Genomic DNA, 12224 nt, shown 5'->3' on the forward strand with positions numbered 1-12224 from the left:
CCTGTACTTTACAGATTGTGCTTGTTTTATCTACCTGACAGTAAGAGATGCCATTTACACCTTCATTTTTTTACCTGTTCTTTGGTCTGTGCCTTTTGAACATAGTCTCTTCCAACTTTGATTCTGGGCAAAAGGATGCCTCTGGTGAAGTCATTCACGTTTATTCCCATAAGGTGGCAAACTTTCTGGGCAGCTGCACCACAAAAAGATGGTTATCATTATGCACGGTGACTAGCTCAACATAAAGACATGGTAGCAGTTATAGCGGTCATAGGAAAACTCTGGAAATGCACCAGTTAACACTCAAACAGAATCCTGCACTAAAAAATCTAAAATTTCCAAAGAACTTATAGATTTTATATTTACATTTTGAAATCCGACATGATGCAAGCCATGTTCTTACCCTTCTTTACCAAGTACCCTTAGCCTTGTGCTCTGTTAATGGGGAACTATCACGAAAGTGAAATTTAATATAAGCTTCATGATACTGAAATAAGAAATTTTCTAAATACAATCAATTACATATTCTGCATTGTTTCTGAAATAATCAAGTTTATGTTCACTATCACTCTCTCAGCATCTGTTTCTCTTCATTCTGTCTTCATGCAGCAGTTGGGTGACAGAATCATTGACAGTTGGATCCAATTTATCTTATAGGGGGGGCTTCCTTTACTAGCAGATGAATTAGAGCGCATTCAAATAACTGATTTCAGTACAAACAAAATCTAAAAAAATAACTGCATTTGCACAGATCCTGCATGTAGAGAGACATGTCTGGTGATTTTAATAGTGTGAGATCTAATACATCTTCTAGGCAAAAGGAGCCTCCCTATAAGATATATTGGATCTAACCTTCAATGGTATCTGATAACCAACTCCTGCATGAAGACAGAACGAAGAGAAACAGATGTCGAGAGAGGAATAGTGAACATAAACTTTATTATTTCAAAAACAGTACAGAATATTTAATTGGTTATCTTAAGAAAGTTTCTTATTTCGGTATGCTGAAGCTTATGACATTTTAATTTTCGCGATAGTTCCCTTTTAAGCTTCAGTCATTTCTCACTGCTGCACTACAAGTTGGAGTGACGTGAAATCCACCTTATACTCATGCACAATTTTTTGTTGGCTGACAAAGCTGCTCTTTATACACGATGCACAGTGCACCTACTAGCAGTCAAGTGCTTTTGTAATCTCATATACCTTTCTACTTATGAAACTGCCAAAAAAAACCAAAAAAAACCTTCATGAACATTCAAAACTTCTAAACTATAGCATTAAATACCTTGCTCAATGTTATTTTGAACATGTGCATCCATAAAATTGCAACTTAGTTCTAGAGAATAGAAGGCTTTGGTGCAAAATATGGAAAAGCAATTATTTTAAAGAATTATGTCCAAATATCATTGCTTTCTATTTCTTGAACAGCAAAACCGAATTGAAAGTTTTATGTTCCTGTCTCTGGCGTTTCAGTCAGGCAGCTCAGTAATCCAGGTGCAAATTCTGAACTGTTACAATTTGCTCAGTTGCATCTGTGGAATATTAGCAACTATATCAATTCTAATAGCTGTCTTTAATAAAACTCAGATTCTGCTCAGCAGGGCCAAAGATAACAAATGCATCTACTAATGTATCATTTAGAACAGTTTACCGTCAGTGACCCTGCCCCTTCCCAGAGCCGCTTTAGAAAGGTGAAAAATGCAACTTTAAACGTCAGTTAGAAAAACTGCTACAAACAGGAAGTAAATTAAGGTGAACAAACACTTTAAATAAAATTGAAGGAAATACAGAATTTTTACCTGTATTGTCAGGCATTGAAGCCTGATCAGTGTTGCGTTCCTTTTTGAATGCAATATTTCCTAATTGTAAGACTACAGAAATAACCCGCAACAAACCTACAAAGAAAAAAATAAAAATGTTTTACCCAATAAAAAAGTACCCAAAGGAGCAAAACCAATCACATTTTAATTAAAACTCACCAATCTGCTCCTCATCACTGAACCCCATAATCTTCATTGCTTCCATGGTCTCCTGAAACAGATCTTTATCTAGCTGGCCTGGGATGGTTACATGACCATTTGAGAGGAAGCGGTATTTGTTGTAGGCCTCCAACAGCAGGTCAGCTTTACAAGAAAATTACATTTAATGCAGAATTAGTCAGGCTTGGGACACACAAATGTAAAAACCTAAAACATTAAACTATTTTGACTGTGTGTATAGCAGATTTTAAAATGTAATAACTGTAATGTAAGAACAGCAGGCATTAGAGAAATAAGCAAGCAATAAATGCCACAGGCTCTTTATTTTACAAAATATCCACAGTGCAAGCATAAAAAAAAAAAAATTATTGACTTCTGCATTTTCTCAAAATAACCCAAAAAAAAAAAAAAAAAAAGAAAAGTTCTGACAAGAGTGCTTCACTAGGCATTGCACTTTTCCCATAGTGTAAAAGAGAACCCATAAAGACTATACATGCTTGGCAGGGGTTAAAAAGCCTCTGCTAATGAAAGACTTGGCCATCATTATACCATAGAGGTACTTCTGTAACCAGAACTTTGCCTCGTGCTAACTGCAGCTGCCCTTTTATGCGCAACCTTTGTATGGTTATGGAAGATATTTGGTTCTATACAAGGGCTATGCCCCTGCCCCCGCCCAGAAACGTGTTTGCTTTCAATAATAAAGAAAATGTTATTGTAACCAACTTTAAATTGGTATTATACATAACATTATATCTAAATGTAATTGCTAATGAAAACAGTTTACGTCTCATTGTTGAAGGGGTTAAAAGGGTCAGAACCAGCAGTGCAGGGCATAGAAACAGAGCGGACATGCTAAAATTGTTTATAAGCTAGCCTGTTCAATACTGTTTAGGAGAACCAGTAGTGTGGACATTATAAACAACTAGACAGATACTGCAAGCAACAATTATATTTATAACCTAAAATTAATTAAAAAAAAATTAATAGGGATGGTGCATAGAATTATGCAAAAAAAAAACCCAAAAAAAACCCCCAAAAAAAAAACCCTGTGTTTGGATGGGTTTAAAATAAGAACTACAAGAAGTCCAAAATAAAAGGAAGCAGATATCACCTCAAAATATGTAAGCATGCATTTATAGGGGGTCAAAACATACATTGTAAGTGTTCTCCAGCTCCTGACAACAGGTAGTAAAATATGTGGAAAGTCCTTTCATCTTTGGCCTGACGAATGGCTCGAGACTTTTCCAGCAAGTCTTGGGTAGAGTTAAGGTAAACTATCAAAAATGTGTTTATACCAACACTACTGAAAGCACTCACCTTTTCCATTATTGATTGAATTTAGTGGTTGAATTTCAAGGTGTGTGTGTGTGTGTGTGTGTGTGTGTATACATATATACACAAATAGGTAATATAAAGGGTTCACAAACTTTCAAATGTTCTATATTTGTATATGAATGTGACCTAAATCTGATTTAGAAACAAGTCCTAAAAGTACATGAAGAAAACCTAGTTAAGCAATTGAAACACACGTATATTTAGTCATGTATTGGAAAAAAATTATACAACATTTCTTGCGTGTGGCAAAAGTAAGTGAATCCGTATTTATTGACTGAATTTTAGCCCATTCCTCCATACAGAACAGCTTCAGCTCTTGGATGTTGATGGGTTTCCTCATATGAACCACTCACTTTAAGTTTCCCCACAACATTTCAATTGGATTAAGGTCAGGACTTTGACCAAGCTATTCCAGAACATCACTTTTTCTTTAACCATTCTTTGGTAGAATGACTTGTGTGTTTAGAATCATCTTGCTGCATGACCTACCGACTCTTGAGATTTAGTTCAAGGACAGATATCTTGCCATTTTCCTTTAGAATTCTCTGGTATAGTTGAGAATTCATTGTTCCATCAATGATGGCAAGCTGTCCAGGCCCAGATGCAGCAAAACAGGCCCAAACCAGACCACCCCAAGTTTCACAGATGGGATAAGGTTGTTATGCTGGAATGCAGTGTTTTTCTCCAAACGTAAAGCTCTTCATGTAAACCAAAAAGCACTATTTTGACTTCATCCATCCACAATACTTTCTTCCAGTATCCTCCTGCTTTGTCCACATGAAGTTTAGCAAACTGTAGATGGTCAGCAATATTTTCGGGGGAGAGCAGTGGATTTCTCCTTGCTACCCTGCCATACTCACCATTGCTGTTCAGTGATTTCCTGAGGGTGGACACATGATCAACAGTTGCCAATGTGAGCCAATTCATTTACTTACAAGTAACCCTGAATTCCTTTGAAACCTCTTGCATGCCTTGCCTCCAGTTGGTAGTTATCTTTGATGGTCGACCACTACTGGGTAGGGTAACAGATTTGTATTTCCTCCATTTGTACACAATCTGTCTGACTGTGGATTGGTGGAGTCCAAACTCTTTAGAGATAGTCTTGTAACCTTTTCCAGCTTTTATGGACATCAACAACTCTTTTTCTGAGGTCCTCAAACACCTCATTTGTTCAAGCCATGATGCACATCCACAAAATGTGTTGTATGTGTGATCAGCTTTGCTGGATCCCCATTCTTTAAATATAAAATAGGGTCTCGCTCATACCTGATGGTCATCCCTTTGACTGAAAACACCAGACTTTACCTTCAAATTATACGATAATCCTAAGAATTCACTTACTTTTGCCACATGCAGATATGATATTGGATTTTTTTCTTCAATAAATACATGACCAAATATAATAAATTGTCACACTCATATACACAAACTATATGTGAATATATCTACACACATACAGTGATTATAGAAGGATACAGGTTTCAATGTTTGCTCCGACAATATAACCATTCACATCAAAATTTATTCGGATGAATTTGCCCTGATTGAAGAAAAATAAAATAATAAAAGCAATTATTAGTGAAATATGAATAATACAGTACTCCAAGAGGTACTTTTTGAGCCAGCACTAGGGAGAGCAGATGCTAGTAAAACATCCTTTATGTCAGCATATTACATAGAATACCAGATCAGATCAGCCCGATCGTGGGTGGGCATATCGGAAAAGAGATGCACGTTTGGCGACATCGCCAAACGAGCGGATCTCTCCGTGTATGGCCACCTTAACTCTTTGCTCATTCAGCTACATTATATGAATATAAAGGAGGTATTTACAAGTGTGATGGCAAGATTTGGTTCATGACTTATACAATGCAAACCAAGTCAGACATACCTTTTTATGCAGCTATGGCAAAAATTAAAGTCTCAAACACAACAGAATCAATGGACAGGTAAGATAAAGACATCACAAAGACAAAAACTCACAAATCGGGAAGAGTTGTCATTCTTTACAGTTTTTGCATTACCAAAGGCTTCAAGAATAGGGTTGGCTTGCAACAACTGACGCTCCAGCTCACCCTAAGAACAAAAGAAAAATGTAAATGTAGTAAATATTTCAAAGTACCTTGCTGTGGCAATCTGAAACAAAAAATAAAATCCCATTAAGGACCTTTTACCACTCACACAAAATTTAAGTAGCTGTTACAACATGTAGGCGTGTTACTACTAAGCATCTGTGAAAAATGTGACATCTAATCATTTGCTTTTCCAAAAGTAAGGGTCAAAATTCCATACACTGCTAAAACATGTTGTGGAGAAACAGGCATTCACAACCTTTAAGAATTAAGACAGAAAATCAAAGTCTCTGTTGGAAGGCATCTATGGAATGTAAAAACATTGGTTTTTCCAAAAATTAAAAAAAAATCAAAAAAAGATCAAAAGGAGGAAAAATGTAGTGGGTCAGACAGAAAGGGGATGCCAGCTGTAACTACTCACATGATCACAAAAAGGAATACTTAAAAAATAAAAATAAATAAAGACATTTGGGGAAAATAACAACAAAACATCCATAATAAGTTTAAAAAATAAAAATCTCACAAGTGGTTTAATTCAGGACAGTATTAAGAGGGAAGTAAGTTGGTGTGACCAGGATGACACACACACACACACACTTCCCTGGTGAAGGTTCAATTAGAGAAACAAAACGTTGGATTTAATAAACCTGCTTAATTTACCCTTTTTTTGATTTTGATTACTGTCCTTGGAGTGCTGTCACCAGTGGATCTACATATTGCTAAGAATCAGACTGGCACACAGGCATATATAAATAATATTTCCAAAGGTGCCTAGTTATAGTTAAATTGGGTTGAAAAAAGACAAAGTCCATCAAGTTCAACCCCTCCAAATGAAAACCCAGCATCCATACACACACCCCTCCCTACTTTTTTTTGCTCAAAGAAGATTTTATTGAAACAAATACTTCACAACAATGTTAAAAGGGTACATCAATAAATTCAGTGTACATGAATTGTGACAAATTGTACAATTGCAAATAATGACAGTTGTAACAGGGGTACCATACATGCAAGGCCTATACAATCCCATCTCCCAGCCCAGAACCTTATTCCGGAACAACTCCCTAAATAGAGCCATTTTCAAGCGCTTCAACATGGCTAGACCAATGTCTCCAAATTTGGATGTATTTAAGCATCTGCCCCCTTTTACCCAACACCACCCGTTCCAGCGCAGCTAAATCAACCATTGCTTGATGCCATTCACGAAATACAGGTGGGGTTAGGTCTTTCCAGTGCAGGGTCAGTAACCTTCTCGCCTGAAATAATGCTTTGGTGATAAAAAGCCTGGTATGTGAGTCTAGCGCATCACTGAGATCAATAGTTAACAAGCAAGACCTAGCATCTCCCTTACCCCAATCAGGAACCATCGAGGACAGACAAAGAGTAATTTCTTCCCAATATAACCTGACCCTGCAACAATCCCATAGTGTGTGCAGTAGAGTAGCAGGTTCCAACTCACATCTGGGGCACGTGGGAGAAGGCAACAGCTTCATGGCAAACAATCTGTGTACTGTATAATACGCCCTATGAATCAAGTACAGCTGGAGTAGGCTGTGCCTGTAGGAATGTGCTACTATCTTAGGGGTGCTCAACACCCATTCCCCTCCCTACTTTTAATTAAATTCTATATACCCATACCTATACTAACTATAGAGTTTAGTATCACAATAGCCTTTGATATTATGTCTGTCCAAAAAATCATCCAATATACATACATACATACATACATATACATACATACATACATATATATATATATATATATACACACACACATATTCTATTTTCTATCTCTTCAGTATCCGCACTCCAATCAAGCAATCTCAGGGGTTCACAGCCAATTCTCAATCATATAATCAAAGTTTGGAACAAAGCATTCCTGTGCCAGCACTTCCCTTAGTGAAAGAAGTGTCTTTTTATTTTACACACATCACAGTGCTAAAAACGTTTCGGTCCTTCTTGGGACCTTTCTCAAGGATAGTATACAATGTGCAATAAAACTTTATATAGTGATCACAATACAAATGGCGCCATTTTGTATTGTGTCAACATTCAGGACTAGTTCTGCATCTTTAGAAAAAAAAAATATATAAAAATCTCTCTAGCAGCTGGACAGTACTAACCTGGTCCTTTTTAGATTTGTGTGATGTTGCAACATAAGCCAAATACTGGATTACTTTTTTTGTGTTTTCTGTTTTACCAGCTCCAGACTCTCCTCTGAAAGAAAAATGGATATTTAGACATTTTCAAAACCTTTTCACAAAAAAAAAACCAAACAAACTCACAAAGCCTCTAGTCTTTAGCTATCCAGCTACTATACAAGCTTGCATATACAGAATCATCAACTTACAATTCACCTTTATTGCCTTATGCCTAAAACTAAATACTTAAAAAGGCATATCTGGTTGTCTATTTCACCAGTTAGTAAAAAATAAATAAATAAATAAAAATGACTTCAGTTACACACTGGTGCCCTGATTTAGTCATTCAGTTCAGCAACTTTAGATCAGATGGACAGCCCGGTGCATTAATAATCAATTGCCAAATGGATTCTGGTAGTTTGGACCAGTTCCAGGTAGGTATTTGTAAATATAGCCAATTTTTGGCCAAGTTGACAAACAACTTCATGGAGGCTATGACATGCTGCCTCAAAATGTCTCAAAATCAATCAATTTGCAATGACAAAATCGAATTAATCAATTATAAAGCCCCAAAGTCAGTGCCTAGACCATTATTAACATGCAGTCTACAAATGGTACTTGGTACAGTACGAGTAAAGCTAATACTTACGTGCAAAGGATAGACTGATCTTCTCTATCTGAAAATAAGACAAGGGGGGGGGGGAATGCTGATTTAAAACTCTGAGTTATCACTTTATATTTAGTTTATTCTATATAAATACTTAATCTTTAAGCAAAATAGTATTCATCCAACTTAGAAACTTGTTACTTAAGTATTCAGGGCTGAAGTTGAATAGATGCATTGCCAGTCCCAACAGCTGCTTTAGGTCAGAGTTTTTGTCATCCATGCCACGGTATTAATTATTTCTCACACTGACCTTTTTTGCCAGGGAGTCAAAGGCAACCAAGGCTGAACATAGACAGGCTGACACTGGCTAATAGTTCCTTCTGACAACAGCTTTCTGTCTCACCGTCCGCCCACGTGAACAAAACAATAAAAGGTGACCACTCATATAGTATCTGTCCGTTTCACACACAGTGAAACTGGTCAGTTACCTTGGAGAATTAGCCAGTGTATGACTACATTAATGTCAAGGGCCTGGCGTGTAATCGCCTTTTCTGCGGGGCGACAATCTCCCCGAACTGCCTTCCGCTTGCTTGAATGAGAAAACGCCAGCGACTAAATCTCACTGAATCTGCCCTTAGCCTAAAGGGGAACTATCACCAAAATGAAAATTTAATACAAGCTTCATCAAACCAAAATAAGAAACTTTCTAAATACAAGCAATTAAAAAATCTCTACAGTTTTTGAAACAATCAAGTTTATGTTCACTATCCCTCGCTCATCGTCTTTCTCTTCATTCATCTCTTTCCTAGAAGATGTATTCGAGCGGACGCATATATCGGTCAACAGGTCAAAAAAAACAACTGCCTTTTGCACAAATTCTGCATGTAGAGAGACAGGATTTCTGGTGATTTTAATAGAGTGAGTTCTAATACATCTTCCAGGCAAAAGAACAAAATAGATATATATATTTTTAATGCAACAAATATGCATTGAAAGTTATTAAACCACTGGGTAGAGCTTGAAACCCCTCCCACAAAAGCCTTATTATACTTGTCTATCCTCAGATAAAGCAAAATACCTTTAAGCAGATGGCCATCATATAGGGTCATGAAGGGTGTGATATATTTAAACCTATGTTTAAGGGTCAGTAACCCTAAAATGTCTGTGTGTGTATGAACAAGATCAGTATTTATCTAAGAAAAACTAAAAGGGGGAAATTGGTAGGTTATGACAAGTATGATATCTATATAAAAATAAAGAGCCATAAATATCCTGTAAATTATATCCTTATAAACGGCTTAGTGATGTCATCAGTTATAAGCGGCTTAGTGATGTCATTTGTCACGACAAACTTGTGTATTTAAAAAAAAACAAAAAAACCCTCGTTGAAAAATATGAAGATATCAGAAGTCATCTCGGAGTTCCTTGACCTGTATAAAAGCACAAGGCTGAATGTCATGGAACTCCTTGGTGAATTATAATATCCTTATATTTTACAATAGGTGGTAGTTTATTCACTATATATAATCATTTAGTGCAAAATAGATTTGGTCTTCTATAGGTGTAGGTTTCCATAAACACACCATCGGAGCCATATAGCAGCATATTATTTGCAACCTATTGGCCTTATCACCAGTTTTGATCAGGACTTTAACAGAAACACAGACAGCTCGCAGCACGTGAACATACCTTGCATCATACTTCGGTAGGCTGTATCTGTAATAGCATAAATATGTGGGGGCATTTCATGTCTCTTCTTGCCTTTGTACATTTCAACAATTTCTTCTGAGTAAATTGGCAGGTTTTTGTATGGATTTATGACCACACAGAACAGACCTGAGTAAGTCTGGAGAGGAGAAAACAAAGTTACATTAAATTAAAAAAAATGTGCCTCTGTTTTTATCCTTGACAGTTATGAGGCTACTTAATATTTATTCTACTTTAAACACATGTAGGAAGGGCCCTACAAATTTTTGCTGACACCAGTTTAAGTGATTACATAAAAAATCTCTTCTTAAAATTTCAAGGCTATTTAAATAATTAGCAATTTAGCGCTATTCAATGTGGCAGCACAAAAGCTAGTTGAATTTGCACCAATAATCTAGATTACTTGCCAATCAGATATGGAGTAGGTAGATAAGAGAATACAGCCAATTTTAAAGGGTTGGTGTAGCTACACTAATCCCAACACATTTATAGATGCTAGACAAAGCTCATATAGAGCAAGTATCCTGTTTTAGGGCAAAATCATAGGGCTGCCAAATATATAAATAAATAACCAAGGCCTAAAGCGCCAGAAACAGACCCCCTGTAGACTAACACTGAATTTGTGCCAAAACTGTTAGTGGGTAGATGCCTGAAAAAGCATACAGAGGCTTTTTCAGTAAACTATTGCCGGACAATCACGGTCAAAACTCCCAAAACAAACCAGTGCAACACTACCCCTTAAAGAATGAGCCATAGTGGCAAATTTATCAAATTATTAAAGTGAATTGGGATTCCAGCCTGGTCATCTACAGCGAACAACACTTTCACATTTTGTAAAATGTGCCTCCAAAACATGACAGCCTTATCTATATTTTTTAGTTAGTGTATGGATTATGTGCCTTGTTTAATGGGACAATGAAAGGCATATCCATCCGTTAGAATAAAGGCTAGTCTTTTGCAGGCTGGTGAACCCTTTGCTAAAAATGCAAACTGGCCCAGGGAACTAGAATTCCCAGAGTAAATCCCATTATAGCACATTTGAACTGAAATCCCATACTCCAGTATTTCCTCCTCAATCTCAAGTTTCATAACCTCCCCGAATAAAAAAAAAATGGAGATCCAAACTGCACTGCATGTTCAAAAATAGTCCCTAGTGATGCATTATAAAGTGATACGTTGTAAACTTTTCCCCTTTTAATATACTATTTGCTTGCTGTTTCAGCTCCAGACATACATCTGATTACCTAAAAGTACTCCCAGAGGGCCTCACTTAAAGGAAAACAAAAGCCCTGAGCATAGCATTTCTCTTCACAATATATACATGCTAGTATATATTAACTGAATAGATACAGCTGTGTTTTTTTACTCCCACACTGCTAGGCCATTTTAGTATATAAAATTAGTAAATAAGGTTTACCGTTTTCAGTTACAGAGAAACTAAACCCCACATTATTAATAGGGATGCACCGAATCCTAATTCGCATATGCAAATTTGGAGTGGGAAGGGGAACCATTTTTACTTCCCTTGTTTTGTGACAAAAAGTCACGTGATTTCTCTCCCGCCCCTAATTTGCACATGCAAATTAGTATACGGTTCGGCCGGGCAGAAGGATTCAGCCGTATCCAAATCCTACGGAAAAAGGCAGAATCCCAAACCGAATTCTGCAACTTTGACTTTATTATCAAGGACATCATCATACCAACACACTTATACAGCTATAAAAATGGAATATGCAACATTCAGCAGCATAAGAGCAAACAAGTAACCTTAGAATTTAGGAGCATTTGCCAAGTAAAAGCAAAGGTTAGTTTTACTTACATAGATTAATCCAGAGTAGTAGCGTTCCTTCAAATTGTGCAAAACTGAGGCCTCATTTAAGCAAGCAAGTTCTGACATATCTTCAACTTTAGAAAACTTGGGCGGATTCATTTTCTGGATGTCATCTTTATTGACTTTTGCCTTCTTGCCATTCTCTGCCAATTCAACAATGGCTTCATCCCCGACCTCCTCTTTAATGCTGGCAGCTTCAAATCCATTCTTTTCTGAAGGTACCCACACCAGCTTTTTGGCCGCCCAGTCAGCTTGAGCCAAAGGGTTGTTGACGTAGTTGCGGTCAACATACAGATATTTGTCTGCATCTTTTTGTGCCATGGTTCTTCTTTGGTAGGAGGCCTGGAACAAAAAAATCAAATTAATGTTTGATCTTTACATCTAAACCTAAGGTCCAACCAATGGCTACTGTACTATACTTTCACAGAAGAACAGAAGAGTGACAAGCACATTGTATTCGTGAATTATGTTTGGCAGCATTAAAAAAAAAAAGGCTACATGGTCAACAGAAAACAAGTATTTCAGAACAAAATTTTAAATGTATGAAAATAA

General features: G+C 36.8%; 1 protein-coding gene across 1 annotated transcript in view; it reads right to left on the reverse strand.

Annotated features, from left to right (window-relative positions):
* The window catches only part of myh9.S (myosin, heavy chain 9, non-muscle S homeolog), a 54425-nt gene that overhangs the window by 28918 nt on the left and 13283 nt on the right, over positions 1 to 12224 (reverse strand). Inside the window, exons 2-11 of the mRNA XM_018261135.2 lie at positions 11661 to 12014; positions 9824 to 9980; positions 8177 to 8204; positions 7510 to 7603; positions 5298 to 5390; positions 4791 to 4854; positions 3134 to 3232; positions 1980 to 2123; positions 1800 to 1895; positions 75 to 193 (exon numbers count right to left, since the gene is read on the reverse strand). Of these exons, the coding sequence (XP_018116624.1) occupies positions 75 to 193; positions 1800 to 1895; positions 1980 to 2123; positions 3134 to 3232; positions 4791 to 4854; positions 5298 to 5390; positions 7510 to 7603; positions 8177 to 8204; positions 9824 to 9980; positions 11661 to 11993 (1227 nt within the window). The 5' untranslated portion in view covers positions 11994 to 12014. The remainder of the gene's footprint in view (positions 1 to 74; positions 194 to 1799; positions 1896 to 1979; positions 2124 to 3133; positions 3233 to 4790; positions 4855 to 5297; positions 5391 to 7509; positions 7604 to 8176; positions 8205 to 9823; positions 9981 to 11660; positions 12015 to 12224) is intronic.

Source organism: Xenopus laevis, chromosome 4S (assembly GCF_017654675.1).
Source record: "Xenopus laevis strain J_2021 chromosome 4S, Xenopus_laevis_v10.1, whole genome shotgun sequence".
Classification (NCBI taxonomy): domain Eukaryota; kingdom Metazoa; phylum Chordata; class Amphibia; order Anura; family Pipidae; genus Xenopus; species Xenopus laevis.